The sequence below is a fragment of the Patella vulgata genome, chromosome 6, assembly GCF_932274485.2.
Source record: "Patella vulgata chromosome 6, xgPatVulg1.2, whole genome shotgun sequence".
In the NCBI taxonomy this organism is placed as follows: domain Eukaryota; kingdom Metazoa; phylum Mollusca; class Gastropoda; family Patellidae; genus Patella; species Patella vulgata.
In genome coordinates this window covers 22,565,368-22,581,843 of record NC_065884.2, presented here as the reverse complement: position 1 = coordinate 22,581,843, position 16,476 = coordinate 22,565,368, and the positions used below count along the sequence as shown (strand labels likewise).

Sequence of the window (16,476 nt, the reverse complement as noted above, 5' to 3'; positions counted from 1 at the left end):
TAGAGATGTTGAGAGTCGAGATTATACCAGTGCTAGTACAACCTTTGACTCCTTTGATTAAGATAAGAGGTAACACAAACAAGCTGAAGTGAAAGCCAAATAGAAAAATACAACTTATTTCAACTTGAAGAAACTATTGTTAATGTAAACACTAAACCTTTAATCAAGTTCAGACAAGGTCATTTATAAAATGCCATATTCAATTCTACATACATTTAATTGCTGTACTGTAGTCATAATTCATATTTGATACACTGGGTCACTGTGAAATGTTTACTGTGTGAACCATCGTAAATTTTAAACAGATTTCTTCGATTATGAACAAACTACTTAACTTTGGTTATTATAAACTTACCTGTGTGTTTGTAATCAACTCCCGTTCGATAAAATCCATTGCACAACTAATTATCACAACGATGAAAACAAGTTCTCTCTTGAAAAATTTGAAAATTTACTTGTAATTTCGACAGAGTCGATGTCAACAATGTCTTCGTGACGTATTGGTCGAATCCAATATACCTGTTGCGGGGATTGGTTAACATTGAAAGATAGTTTGAAGGCGCGATCATTTTGATCGTATATGGGTTTGGGCGACGAAAAATATCAATTGAAGGCAATTACATAGGAGATTTATATGGAAACCATTGATCGCCAGTCTATCAAATTTTCTTCACAATTAAATTATCACTGATTGCACGGATACTCGTAAAAATAAAGTCATATATAAACTATAAATATCCTATCTTCTTTCTGTTATAAATAATTTAACAAGGATCATGAAGCTAACCTCCAAATTCTCTGAGTGTATTTTTAATTTTATACGCATTCTTTCGATCGAATAATAACCGCTTCAGTAACATCTTTAAGCGTGTTGCGACAGCCCTCAACGTGCCTATTGGGTGCCCGGGTGGGTATATAATGCTACTAAGCCTGTATGACCCCGTAAGAAGCGGAACATTAATTCTCGATTCGACAGTTTTGACCGAAGTGTGATAAAGCCCGTAAAACGAATGTATAGTTGTGTTTGTGCGGCATGCGTGTTCAAAAGTAAATTATCCCATCCGAATCGCTAATCAAATAATTAGACCAAAATATTTCAAAAAGTAAAGCTATAAAATTTGCAGAGATTTTACTAGAATGTAAAAGACGGTAACTAAAATACAGGAATGCGGGTAGTTATGTGTGCGAATGCTCAAACTCAATGCCAATTGTCGTAGGTATCCAGACCACTCGGACCAAAGACTACTCGGACTAAGACCAGTCGGACCAAAACAAGACCAGTCGGACCAATTAAATTATATTATAAGGCTAGACAATATGCTATTTTTTTATTATTAAATCACAATACAAAGAAGCAAATAATTCTTATACGGAATTCTTATATTTAGAGTTGTTTAGTTCAATTTTGTGTACGGAAAATAAATCAACGATTAGTTTTAAAATTAATTAATAATGGTGACAAAAAAAAATATCAATCTAATTTTTCTTATTTACTCTTGCAATGAGACTCGGTATGTCCAGACTTTTGACAGTTTCTACATATACTGGTATACTGTTCTTATCTGATGGCCTAATTTTACTTTTTCCACATTCGCGGTATCCCCAGTGGTTTCATTCCGTTCTACCCCACTAACCACTGGGTTAATATATGTGGGGGGGGGGGGGGAGACACGTTTTCAAGTTATCCGCCCTTGATGCGTTAATATAAACAGCCCATAATAATACGAAGACCGGACGTTTATAATATGCACCTTTTTAAACGTGACTACAAGTGTGGTTATCGATATTTTGCGATTTGGGATACAATTATCAATTTATTCAAACAACACGTTATTATTAGTTCAAGTAGTCATATTAAAACACACACAATTAGCAATTTATTCAAATAACACTTTATTATTGGTTCGAGTAGTCATATTAAAATAAACACAATTATCACTTTATTAAAATAACACTTTATTATTGGTTCGAGTAATCATATTAAAACAAACGCAATTATCAATTTATTAAAACAACACAATATTATTGGTCCGAGTCGTCTTTCTGTTGGGTCCGAATAGTCTTTTTGTATGGTTCGAGTAGTCTATTTGTTTGGGCTGAGTGGTCTATCAGTTGGTCCGACTGGTCTTGAACCGGGTGGTCTTTGGTCCGAGTGGTCATGGATTCTTGTCGTAATTGTACTTGAATTTCCTATGCTGTCACCCCTAATACGAAATGATATCCTCCGCAGAGTGACGTAACCATCTTCCATATTGGTATTTTTCTCTGGGAAAAGTTTGTGATATTTCAATTTTTCAAGAGAGAACTTGTTTTCATCGTTGTGATAATTAGTTGTGCAATGGATTTTATCGAACGGGAGTTGATTACAAACACACAGGTAAGTTTATAATAACCAAAGTTAAGTAGTTTGTTCATAATCGAAGAAATCTGTTTAAAATTTACCAAGACTCAGACAGTAGTGTGAGGGCACTACACCAGATGTGTGTTATATTATTACTATCAGAAACAATTACCATATCATTATTTATTCGTGTCACTACCCTTCTCCCCCTTCCCAGTATCAATTTTCCAACACACTTTCAACCTTGCTTGAATTATCATAATTCACAACAGCTCAAATCCTTCTAGAAGTGGTTCATATTTTACTTTTAGACATTTAAACTTAAAGATACATTTAATTATGGGAGATAAGATGAAGAACTGGCAGTTCTCACTAAAATAGTTAAAAACTAGATAATGTAAAGGCAATTTGTTGAAAATTTCAGTCAAATTGATCCACTATGAACCGAGAATTAAGCAATTGAAATTTTGGCCTAGATCATCATTACTAAAGTCTGTATGATAAAAAACATAGTCTTGATCATCCATTTTATGATTAAATTATGAATGGAAGTCGAGCAGCAAATGGGATCATAATCCAGTAAATATCGCAGGCTAGCGATGCCATAGAGAGTTGATTATGGTCTGGATAGGTTAATTAATGTCTAATTAATAGTTTAGATAACATTTCAGGCCAAAAGAAAGACTTGCAATTGGTAGATTTAGCTCTTGCATAATGTATGTTTAAACTTGTATCTACGGTATATTACTATATCAGTCTATCTGCAATATGTCACTTCCCACTCAGTGCAGATCTATGATACATCTCCTGATATGGAATAGGCCTAATCTTATCATATCGAGGGCAACTGCAGCTGAAACCTACACATTAGATACATTCCTGTATATTACTATATCGGTGCAATCTGACTAAAATACAGATCTATATTTCATTTCATTTTTTTATACTTTCGATGGTCTACACTACTTGAAGATCTGACCAGTTGTTGCGATAGGTCACGTCAGAGGTCATACGAGCGGCTTTTTAACCCTATGACATCAAACATTTGATTAACCAATCAGCATTGATGTTACTAGTGGATTACCCACAGTTTCGTGCAAAACACACCTAAAGCTCGCCGTTGGCTATTACCTCACACTATTCAGAACACGTCAATGATAACAACTCTTCCAGATCCTAGTGTAGTAAAGACAAGTAAAACGAAATTTTGAACTATAAAAACGAAATGAAATTGGATCTGACATCATAGGGTCAAAAGCCACTGTTTTGACCTCTGACACGACCTCCCATTACAGCCGGTCAGATCTTCATGTAGTGTAGGCCATCGAAAGTATACAAAACCGAAATGATATATATTTTAATCAGACTGAAAATAACTCCAAAATATCCAAAAGTATTTTGTTAATGAGAAATAAAACTCTATCCCTATTGTGTCAATGTTTTAAAGATTTGCATGTTATTGCCCTTTTCTCATAAACATGGAGGAATGAAAAGGTACATGTAATTAAACTAGATTGGATCATTTTTCGATTAAAGGTGCTTTCGGGTTTGCACATATAATATACACTGTGTAATTTTATGATATACTATTCAAAAAAAGTAGGGGATATTTGATTTTTAAGTGTTATTAAAGTCACCTAATGAAACTGACGAAGAAACAAATGACAAAATGAAATGAAGTTCACATTCATCGATTTATTCCAAATGATCGTTAGACTAAGTAAGGCACAGACTGACCATTATAAGGGTAAAATGATACCCGGGGTCAAACAGCAAAGTTACCACAGCATCACAACCAAGTCAGTAACGGGTAAATCCTCCTCTGTTTGCCAAACAAGCATTGATCCGACGTGGCATACTCCTTATGAGACGTCTAAGGTCATTTTGGTCCAGATTGTCTCATTCCTGTTGCAACGCAGCAGCAAGTTCTTGGACATTGGCAGGACGTTGTTGACGTTGACGTAACCTCTGTCCAAGCATGTCCCAGACATGCTCGATGGGGGAGAGGTCGGGACTCAGTGCTGGCCAAGGTAATGTGGTGATGTTCTGTTGTTGGAGGTAACCTGTAACGATCCTGGCCCTGTGACATCTTGCGTTGTCATCCTGGAAGATGAAACGGCGGCCATGACGTCGTGCGAACGGCACAACATGGACTGCCAAGATGTTGTCCCGGTAGTACTGGCCTGTACCACGCCCTGCAACAACATGTAAAGCCGTTCTTCCAGCAACAGTGATGCCTCCCCACACCATAACAGAACCACCCCCAAATCGATCATGTCTGATGACGTTAACGTCTTGGAAGCGCTCGTTTCGACGACGCCACACCCTCCTACGTCTGTCCAAAAAATCAACAGTGAACCATGACTCATCTGAAAACATCACATTGCTCCAGCGTCGATTATCCCAGTGTTGACGATCCCTACACCAACGACGTCTTGCCTGAATGTGATGATCTCTCAAACAAGGGATCACGCGAGGACGTCGGGCGCGAAGGTGACCCCTATGCAGTCGATTCCGAATCGTCTGGCCACTCACTCTCACACCAGTGTCTGTTTGAAGACGAGCGCTGATCTGATTTGCTGTGATGACACGATTTCTCAAGGCCAAGGTACGGATAAATCGATCCTGGGCTTGAGTTGTCGCCCTTGGTCGCCCTGAGCGTGGTCTGTCCTGTACAGATTGTGTATCATGGTATCGGGACCATAGCCTGCTTATGACAGACTGAGAAACATTCATCGTCCGCGCCACAACCGCCTGTGTTGTGCCGATCTGTAGCATGCCAAGGGCACGTAACCTTTCATTTTGGGTAAGCCGACGCATATCAAAATTTGTTTTCTGGTCACTAAAACAATTAAACTGATGTTTCCGCCCTGGAATTCAATGCCACAATGACTGTAACATTCAAAGTCAGAGTCGTGCAAATCTTGGGTTGGACCCCCATGATGATCCCAAGCATCACCTGCATTCCATGCGGTAGCTATTGGTGCGTTTGGGCGTCACATGTAACTGGAAATGTTTCTTCTGTTAGGTTCTATAGTGACTTTTTTCGTAGTCATTTGCATATTTTAGTATTATGCCCCCAAAATCAAATATCCCCTACTTTTTTTGAATAGTATATATTCGGTCTAAAAACATATTCAGACTAATCTATCTATCATGATGGTTGCTTCAAATCCCTTTCAGAATATTTTAATTGCAAGAAAACTACCCCATAAGGCAAGAATCTATTTCAAGAAGCCTTGTTTGTCATGTGACTTTATGACGGAGAATCTATATGTAGCTCGTATTTGTCATTAGTTGCTGTCCATTTATCTTGAATATAGAAGCCTAAGTAAATTTGTGGATTATACTCTGCCAATTTCTTTTTCCAATGTTTAATCATAAAGTCTACTTAATGTTTCAAGATACATTCCCGGTTACAAACTGGGTGATTTGATGATATATTTGGACTAAAAACATATTCAAACTAATTAATTTATCATAATTTTGCTTCAAATCCTTCTCAAAACATTGCAATTGTCGGGGAATACCCTGGCTATAAAAAATCGATCCTCGGTACCTAGCAACAGAAGCAAAGTCGGAGGAGAATTCATTGCATACACAAGACGATGTTGTCTTTGATAGCTGACTATTTATTACAAATATCGAAGCCTAATTAAGTATTCGGATTATCCACTGCCCACGTCTTTTTCTGTGATTTCTATCTCAGAAAGTGTTGTACGTCTAATTCTTCATAAAGTTTATCAACATTTACATCAAGCGCTCAATCTCCGCCTGCAACCTTCGACGTCATGCGTGCAGGCACTCCTAATCGTCAAGCTGTCGATTAGGGAAACCCTTACATTTTTGTCCTGTATGCGGTCTATGAGTGTTTTTTAGGGAATCCAGTATTTTTCTTGTAAGATTGGATATTTCTACTTTCCATATATACCAAAATTACCATACTTTTATTGGAAATAACCACCCTATAAATACTTTTCGGGGAACGTAGCTTTAAGTTTCTCAAGGTTCTCACAACTGCTAAGCATAAGAATCACTTTCTACGTCACCGGGGGAGACAGGTTGCCAGTTAGGGATACCCTTACATTGAATGTTTTTCAGGGAATCCAATTTTTTTCTAGTTTTCTTACTAATTTATTTCAATGTTTTTCAAAAAAAAATATAACATTTTTAAATATTTTTTCTTCTTTCAGCACATTAATATTTCGTCTAAAAGAAAGTTTATGTATAAGAAGGTTTATTTGAATATAGGTATGGATTTAAAGTTCACATTATGTATTTGATTCTATATTCCACACTATATACTTGCTGTTAACTACGACGAACATTCAGCATCTTGTTATCATGATAGCAATATGGAGAACTCATCAATTTAATATAACAAACTATGTTAAATTTAGCAAAAACTTGCTATGTAGTATTTCTGTTTACCCAGTTTGTGGAAGAACTAATAATGTGTTAGACAAAATTCAGACATTACAGTTTATTCAAAGATGTTATTTATCAAAGAAAACACACAAGTTTCCTGAAATATTGGAATCTGATTTAGAAGAACAATTTGTTCGAGGAAGTGGACCTGGAGGACAGAAAGTAAATAAAACATCCAACAATTGTGTCCTGAAACATAAACCAACAGGAATTGTAGTTAAGGTAAATTAATACTGTTTTAATACTACTGATATTTAAGAATCTAGATCTTGTTGGGGAAAGGAGGTAGTATCTATATAGAGATTCAAGATAAATTTTTTGTATCCAGTTATTTTTGGTGATTAAGATATTTGAGGAATTATTCTACTGTAGCAAGATCCATAATGTTCTTTACATCTAGCAGTAAAGGTATTCTGTTGTTGAAGGTACAGTACACAAATTGTGGCACAATTTTGTATTTATTAAAATTTACCAATAATATTTAAAGAAAAATTATCATAGTAATATAGAATTGTCAGAGAAGGTTGCAAACAGTTTATACATGTAAGTATAATTTTCAAAAACAGATGATATTATCCATCCTAATGTTGTTTTTACTTCACAATTTATGTTTATATTATAGTGTCATGAATCAAGATTATTAGCAACAAATAGAGAGCTGGCCAGACAAAAACTTATTGAGAAACTAGATGTATTATATAACGGTGAAAACAGTTTCGCAGCAAAACAAAGACGTGAAGATTCACAAAAACGTTCAATAACAAAACAGAAAAATAAAAAGAGACTGGAAATGAAAATGGAATTTAAAGAGCGTGAAGGACTGGAGTGATCAGTGATGATAGTGAATTCATTTATTTCCACAAACATTTTGATTATAGTTTAATCAATTATCATTATTATTTGAAATAATTTATCAACCACCACATTTCTAGACTATTGTCATATATGATCATACGGCTACCTGTCTTTCACATTATATTTCTTCATATGTCATCATATTCAAATATGTAAGCTGTAAATTATACAAAATATAATAAACATACTAACAGGTAATGTTAAAACTGTTAAATGTTTATTAAATAAGGAAAAATTATCTTGACATTTAATTTATAACATTTTTGTACGATTAACAATATTAAGTGATCATCAGCTATTTCTGTTGATAACTAGTGCATTAAAATATACAATTCCTTCTTCTGATTTAGAGACTTGGAATTATATTGTTAAAAACACCTCACAACAAGCATGGCTGTTGAAATAAAAACACATCGAGACAGGTAAGAATGTGGCATAGAAAATGATTGTTTTTCATAGACATTAATACATTCATATCTTTTTACACACAATAATTATCTAAATGCTGGAATGAATTGGAAATGATTTATTAAAAAATTGATTATGTGTAGATATATGTCGAGAAACTTAAGCAAGATACATGCACAAAATTTCCAAAATCTTTAGTTATGGTTGATATGGAATCTTGATTTGTCTTTTGGGTATTCAGATTATTCTCTTACTGATAGCCATTTTTATTGTCTCTCTTTGTAGTCATAGTGATATCTAATAGGTAGGGTTTGTTTCAGATACAATGGTCTCACAATTGATTCTGCTCAACAAAATTTACAAGATGAAGTGGCATTTATTGAACAACTTAAAGGTATTTAATATTATTAAAAAATATGATAATATTGCTGTTAATCTGTAACAAAACAATTTTCATTTAATTACTTCTTGATATTAACCTTGCTCACTCTGTAGAATCTTGTGAATGCATTCTACGAATCGGTGAAAAAGGAAAGCTGGTTAAATTTCAACAATTTACGTAAATTAATTCTATCTTAGTTTATTGTCAATGTACTATTATAGTATAGAAATTTAGCTTTTTATTTACCAGAAGATTCATAATTTGACAACCTTTATGGATTGTTCAAACAACTTAGCGGCTATGGGTGTATGTTTTGTTGCCTGGCAACCTATCTTATGGTTAAATGTTTGTGGTAAAATAGCATTGTTTAGTAAAATATTGATTGGGCATTTCAATAATTTTCTGAGTTTGCATTTTTTGTTTTTCTAGACAGAGGATGAAATCCAAGAGTCTTTACAGTTTAATTCCACCTATATAATTATAACAAGTTTTGAGGCTTTTGAAATCACCAATTATCAATACTATATTTAGATTGGACAATCTGTTGATGTTTCACCATGATGAGAATATCTGGCATGCAAAATGCTGGCATACTTTATGTTAAAGTACAAATATCACATATTATATCGGTGGTTAGAGCATGTACATGTAATTATGATGAAACTGTAAATATGCCTTATGTATAATTCTATCTATAGCTTGTATAAATGAATGGAGGGCAGATGCTGAAATTAGAGGATTATGGGTAAAGATTAATAAAAATCACTCCAGTATTATACCTCATTTAGTAGCTGTAAGTACTACATGTATATATTGTATCCATACATACTTTTCTAGTGGGCACCAAACTTTCGTTTGAATCTCGTAATAGATCTATCAAAATCTAATATACTAGAAAAACTGATTAATAGAGGCAAGTACTTGTAAACTGTGACAATTTTCTGCAGAACTTGCATTTGAAGGAATTTTCTATATTAGAAAAACATTCTGAGCAAAGTGGGCTTTGAGAACCCTCTCAAAAAATTTAGCATTTGTAGTGAGAGGGTAATTTCTGTAATGGAACAATGTTTCCCAGTGATGCATATATTTAAGAATTCATTTTCACATCTATGTTTTTATTTCAGTTAGGGTTTGAGTTTCATCATGCTCAACCCGGTTATGTTATGATGTGTCAATGGTTGTCTGATAATGAACCAAATGGTCTTCCAGAATATGCCAATCAGTATATAGGTAATTATAATTATTATTTAAATAATTAATTTTTATTTGTGTGATGGCCGACATCCAATTTCTCACAGACCCTTTTTATTAAAGGAAATAAAAGCATGACATGTGAAATATCTAATCCATCAGAATCACACACACAAATAATTTAAATTCATCTCCTGTATTCCCCCGAAATAAAGATGTACAAAATTTCTTAGTACCATTATCGCGTCTTGAGCTTCTGTTGTAAGAATTGGCACATCAACCAAAATAATTAATATTCTCACAAGAATAAATTTTTGCAGGTATGTTATACTACAATACACTGTAAGTCCCATGCTGTTTGTCTCTCTACCAAAGAGAATATCCAGTTAAGATAAGTGGTCAGGACTAAATTACAAAACATTTAAGATATATATACCGGTACCATTTTACTAACCCTCTACTCAATAATTGCCAATTGATGTTTTGATGACAAGAGTAGACATTTTGAACCAATTTTGTTTATTAACATGTTCACTTTGCTGTCCTTTACCAAAGGTAAAGTGGGACTTATTGTACGATTTTTAATATATATTTCTCACATAATTGTGTCCTACAAAGAAAATAGATCAGTAATTCAAGTACTAGTACATAATATATGAGGAACTTTTCTTATACCGATGGAAAGTTAGTTTCCAGAATAATATTAACAATAAATTTCATCACATATGCCATTGTATAAACATTTTTGAATGTAGTTGAATGAAAACCTATTCAATATTACAGGTGTAGGAGGATTTGTTGTCAACGATAAAAAACAACTCTTAGTTATACAGGAAAAATATACAATTAAATCTCACTGGAAACTACCTGGTGGTCATGCTAACTGTGGTAAGACGATCATTATCAACATTTAAAATACAGATGTGATGTCATCCTTTGATTTTGGCGTATGTACCAAGTGTTCATTATTTACACTTGTTGAGATATTGGACCAGCGTGATGTATTTCATTGAAATGCACGTGCTGGATAGTGTCTGTATTTTAAGTTATTTAATGGTCTTGTGCAAGACATTACGTAATATATGGAGATAAATCTCATGCTATCGCACTCGTGCAATATCAATATATTACTTAATGTCCCACACTCGACCATTAAACCACACATAACTTATATTATCATTTTGACAGTGACTAAAGTCACCGAGAGTGGTAAGTCACACTTGCCTTTTTGTTGTCAGGTTTGGGGACAAGTTTTGGATAAGTTTTTTTGAATACTTCCATAACATTATTAAACATACATTATGCAAGAGCTAAATCTGCCTATTGCAGGTCTTTCTTTAGGCCTGAACTGTTATCTAATTTAGATATTAATTAACTTATCAAGACCATAATCAACTCTCGATGTCATTGCTAGCCTGCGATATATTTACTGGATTGGAATCCTATCTGCTGCTCAACACTCATTGATGAATAAATCGGGGGATCACGTGGCTAAGTGGGTAAGACGCTAGCTCGCTAGCCTGGAGGTTGGGTGTTCGATCCCTGCATTGGCCGAGAAAGTTCATCCAGATTTTCCGGCGTGGTTCTCCCTTGTCAGTGATGCAGGACGGAGGGGCTGACGAGGAAAGCTGTCTAGTCGTTCGGATGGGACGAAAAACCGAGGTCCCGTGAACACATTGGCGTGCAAGTAAAAGATCCCTTGGCAGTTGGAATTCGATATAAGAGTAGGCCGTAGTGCCGCTGTCCGGGCAAAATTTCCCTCATAGCACACTGTATGGCGTATGCCCGTCTTCATTAGCCCAGGTTAGGAGCAGAACAGTAGGACGTTAAACTCCATTTCATTTCATTTCATTTTGATGAATAAATCAAAAAAAGGCCAAAAATTCAATCACTAAATTCTTGGTTATCTAATCTCCCATAATGTATCTTTAATGTTTATGAAACTTAGAGTGGAGCCTCTTTGTGGTCCAACTCCAAAATATATGTCTATTACACAAACAACTAAAATTAGATTCTTTGTTTTGGGGGGAAAGTAAAAGTAGCCATGGATAAATTAAGATTTTCAAACCTTCATATGACTTCATGATATGCACACGATATAAACATAACAGGTCTTCAGTACATTGTCAAGCTGGGTTCTCACTTGTCAGAGTTAACAACATACAGGAAAGTTTTTCAAGTTAATAAAAATATTTTGACAGTTGGTATTTGAAAATGAGTACATGAAAATAAAGATGACATGTATTTTAATCCCAAAATGAACAAATGTATCATATTTTAAGGCTTTGAACTTAAGTTCTTGGATTTCTTTTTATACGCCCACATTTTCATGTGGACGTATATTGTCGTCGCCCCTGTGAACAGTCTACAGGTCACAATTTTTATCCGATTTCAATGAAACTTGAAATATAGGTTTATCACCCTAAGATCTCGGTTCCTTTTGATATTGGCATCTATCGGAGTGTAACTTCATGGATTATGGCCCCTGTTGCACGAAAAATCACGTTTTTGGCTTGTGAACACTGTAGAGGTCTCAATTTTTATCCGATTTTGTTGAAACTTGAAATGTAAGTTTATAACCCAAAGGTCTCGGTTCCTTCGGATATTCGCGCATATCGGACCGTAACTTCCTGAATTATGGCCCCTGATTGTACGTAAAAACGCGTTTTTTGGCTTGTGGACCCTATAGAGGTCATAATTTTTATCCGATATAAAAAAACGTATTAATATATCACCGTTAAACCCTAAGGACGGTCGAGTTCGAATTTCGTGAAAATCGGCCCAAAACTGACAGACAAAATGGCCGCCGTTCGTTCTCAAATAGCGTAAAAATATGGTATATCAAGGTTGTGGACCCTATAGAGGTCACAATTTTTATCCGATTTTGTTGAAACTTGAAATGTAAGTTTATAACACAAAGATCTCGGTTCCTTTCGATATTCGCGCATATCGGACCGTAACTTCCTGAATTATGGCCCCAGATTATACGTAAAAACGCGTTTTTTGGCTTGTGGACCCTATAGAGGTCATAATTTTTATCCGATATAAAAAAATGTATTATTATATCACCGTTAAACCCTAAGGATGGTTGAGTACGAATTTCGTGAAAATCGGCCTAAAAATGACAGACAAAATGGCCACTGTTCGTTCTCAAATAGCGTAAAACTATGGTATATCAAGGTTGTGGACCCTATGGAGGTCACAATTTTTATCCAATTTTGTTGAAACTTGAAATGTAAGTTTATAACACAAAGATCTCGGTTCCTTTCGATATTCGCGCATATCGGACCGTAACTTCATGAATTATGGTCCCTGATTGTACGCAAAAACACGTTTTTTGGCTTGTTGACCTTATAGAGGTCATAATTTTTATCCGATTTAAAAAAAACGTGTTAATATATCACCATTACACCCTAAGGACGGCTGAGTTCGAATTTTGTGAAAATTGGCCCAAAACTGACAGACAAAATGGCCGCCCTTCGTTCTCAAATAGCGTAAAAATATGGTATATCAAGGTTGTGGACCCTATAGAGGTCACAATTTTTATCCGATTTTGTTGAAACTTGAAATGTTAGTTTATAACACAAAGATCTCGGTTCCTTTCGATCTTCGCGCACATCGGACCATAACTTCATGAATTATGGCCCCTTTGTATGACAAATCGCATTTTTAGCTTGTGGACCATATAGAGGTCATAATTTTTATCCGATTTAAAAAAACGTTTTATTATATCACCATTAAACCCTAACGAAAACTGACAGACAAAATGGCCGCCGTTCGTTCTCAAAGAGTGTAAAAATATGGTATATCAAGGTTGTGGACCCTATAGAGGTCACAATTTTTATCCGATTTTGTTGAAACTTGAAATGTAAGTTTATAACCCAAAGATCTCGGTTCCTTTCAATATTCGCACATATCGGACTGTAACTTCCTGAATTATAGCCCCTGATTGTACGAAAAATCACGTTTTTAGCTTGTGGACCCTATAGAGGTCATAATTTTTATCCGATTTAAAAAACGTATTATTATATCACCGTTACACCCTAAAGATGACTGAGTTTGAATTTCGTGAAAATTGGCCGAAAATTGACTGACAAAATGGCCGCCCCTTGTTCTCAAATAGCGTAAAAATATGGTATATCAAGGTTGTTGTCCCTATAGAGGTCACAATTTTTATCCGATTTTGTTGAAACTTGAAATGTAAGTTTATAACTCAAAGATCTTGGTTCCTTTCGATATTTGCGCATATTGAATTGTAATTTCCTGAATTATGGCCCTTGATTGTAGGAAAAATCACTTTCGTTTAGCTGGTTTTCTATCCATCTCTCGAAAATGTGGGCGTATACTGCCTGGCAGCCGCTGGTTTTTTTTACTTTCGTTCACTTGTCCAGATATTACACATTTATTTATTGGATTGTAGGGGAAGATTTACAAGAAACTGCTCAGAGAGAGGTATTTGAAGAAACGGGTATTAAAACAGAATTTATATCTCTACTGTGTTTTAGACATCAGCATCAATATAGATTTGGATGTTCAGATATATATTTTATATGTTTAATGAAACCTGTTGGAGGTGAATTAAAACCCTGTCAACAAGAAATAGATAAATGCACCTGGATGGATGTAAGTATATAAAGAACTGGGAATTTGCTTGTATAAATGTACATGGATTCATTATGTAATATGCATTGACAAATCTTTTCGCAGCCTAATTAAACAGATAACAATGTTCAAGAAGGGAGTCACGGTGGCTCAGTGAGTAAGACTGGCTTGCTAACTGGAGGGTCAAGTGTTCGATCCCTGTATTGACCGGCAAAGTTCATCAGGATTTTTTCAGCGTGGTTCCGACTTGTCAGTGGTGCAGGATGGAGGGCCTAGCAAGGGACAACATAGTCTTTTGGCTGGGATGGAAAACCCTTGGAATTCAATTTAAGAGTAGGCCGTTGCCTGGGCAAAATTTTCCTTATAGCATACTGTATGGCATATGCCTGCCTTCTTTAGCCCAGCTAGAACAGAATAAGAAGTAAATTTTTAACCCTGCAACCCCACAAACAAAAAGAAACAGTTTAATTATGCCCCCACATCTAATGCTGAGTTACACACCACAATGAAATTTGAAAGAGGTAATCAAGAGCAACTGGTAGGTTATGGTACCAACAATTTCTGCATTTGATATCTTGGCAAAAGTAGGCATTCATGGCAGTGTAACATTAACAGAGTTCACACATGTGGTATATGAAGTTTTTAGAATAGGGTTAGGGCTGGACCTACAGTGGTTACTGTATGCGTAAGAACTATTTTTGATTTTTTAGGTAGAAGAATATATGAATCATCCTGATATATCTGATGCTAACCGATATATTGCACAGTGTTACCAAAATATATCATCTAATGGAAATGTGTCTATTACTCCGGAAAGAGTTAACAATTTTAACAATACTAGAACTAATAATATATACAGTGTTGGCTTAATCAATACTAAAAGTTAAACTTAATTAAAAACTAATTACATTTTTTTATCCCCACTGTCCACCACGTATATTTTAAACTGAGTGGTATTGTTGAAGTAATGAACAGGAAAGTATATAAGCCAGTGTTTTTTTTTTATTTACTTCCTTTTGTAGAAAGTTATTCTTATAGAATGAATACTAGTGTAAATTTAGAGAACAACTTTAATAGATGAATGTATAAACTATAATTAATTTATAATTATTGTGGATTTATTGATATACAATATTTCCATACTTATTTCACGACATGTTTCTTGTCCTGATTACAAACTTTGAGTGAAACAAATTTAGAAGAATGTTATTAGTAAAACCCTTTAGTTCTTATTAAGAGACCTAGTTGTTCAAATATATATTAAAACTTATTTTTGGTGTATTAACCAATGTAATCTGGTGTATTAATATTTATTTATTCTAATTTCTCTATGATCAATGGCCAATCTAATTAAAAATTAATGGAATTTCTTGCATAGATTAATTCTTATTCCTAATACACTGATAATCAATGATTACTAAAATACTACAACTAATGATTTATCAATTGACCATTATATTTTGAATTATTCTTGTGATCTCCTAGAATATTGACTAATTGCAGGGCTTGTTTTGTTTTTAGTGGGTTTTTTTTTTTCAGGGTAGAAAAGTAGTGGATGCAAAAGCAATTAATAATATACGTTTAAATGATAAAAACAAATGTCTATAGTTATCACATTTATTTGATAACTTTCAATAATCTATTTAAAGAACGATCTGTTCAATGTGATATCTTAAATTATAACATGATATATCAATATGCTCATGACTACTTGCGGGTATGTCTGCACCGACTGGGTTAATGGCCCACTGTTATTTCCAATTCCAAAGTTTCTTTTACGAATGCTAGTGTGTATACGAGAATTCAGTTTTTTGTACCATACAAACGACTAGACACTGTTTTGCACCACTGACCGCAGCTCCCAATGATTTTCAAGGTAATGAAGGTAATTGTGCAATATGAAAACTGAGATGTAGATGATAGATAGGACAGAAAATATGTTATTAAGTGTATTTTTGCAGTTAACTGATATGTGCCTTGAACCTTGTAAATAATTTACCAAATAAGATGTATTTTCTTCTATTGAAGTAAAAGAACAAAAATAGCTCAAAAATCTGTTTTAGGATTATTCAGTTAGGGCTAGATATTTTAAGAACTCCAGAAAATGTTGAATTTGTGACTTTTATTCAGAATTTTCTTTTTTCTGGAGTTAAATGAAATATAGTATAGTTCATAATGAATTTATGTGTTCATTTGAATTTTATATAAAATATTTGATTTTTTAAATTTTTATTTTATTCCATTTGATTACATGTATTGGAATTTTACC

At 34.3% G+C, this 16,476-nt stretch overlaps 1 protein-coding gene across 5 annotated transcripts; it reads left to right on the top strand.

Annotated features, from left to right (window-relative positions):
• The first annotated feature begins 9 nt into the window (after window positions 1-9).
• Window positions 10-16,454, top strand: LOC126825076 (uncharacterized). 5 transcript variants are annotated; one of them, XM_050554525.2, is made up of 9 exons: window positions 10-69; window positions 6,535-6,592; window positions 7,975-8,046; window positions 8,353-8,426; window positions 9,113-9,207; window positions 9,539-9,644; window positions 10,389-10,493; window positions 14,026-14,228; window positions 14,918-16,454. In XM_050554525.2, the coding sequence occupies exons 3-9, from the start codon at window positions 8,015-8,017 to the stop codon at window positions 15,092-15,094; spliced, it is 792 nt and encodes a 263-aa protein (XP_050410482.1). In that variant the 5' UTR covers window positions 10-69; window positions 6,535-6,592; window positions 7,975-8,014; the 3' UTR covers window positions 15,095-16,454. The 5 variants fall into 5 exon arrangements, with proteins under 5 accessions (XP_050410482.1, XP_050410481.1, XP_050410483.1 ...); XM_050554524.2 differs by having other exon boundaries at window positions 16-144; XM_050554526.2 differs by having other exon boundaries at window positions 69-178.
• The last annotated feature ends 22 nt before the right edge of the window (window positions 16,455-16,476 follow it).

Bases quoted from the DNA above. Each gene is read 5' to 3' on its own strand.
- LOC126825076 (XM_050554525.2), top strand. From the start codon at position 8,015: ATGGCTGTTGAAATAAAAACACATCGAGACAG. The intron at 9,645-10,388 runs GTAATTATAATT...TCAATATTACAG, and splicing joins ATATGCCAATCAGTATATAG to GTGTAGGAGGATTTGTTGTC. The intron at 14,229-14,917 runs GTAAGTATATAA...TTGATTTTTTAG, and splicing joins ATAAATGCACCTGGATGGAT to GTAGAAGAATATATGAATCA.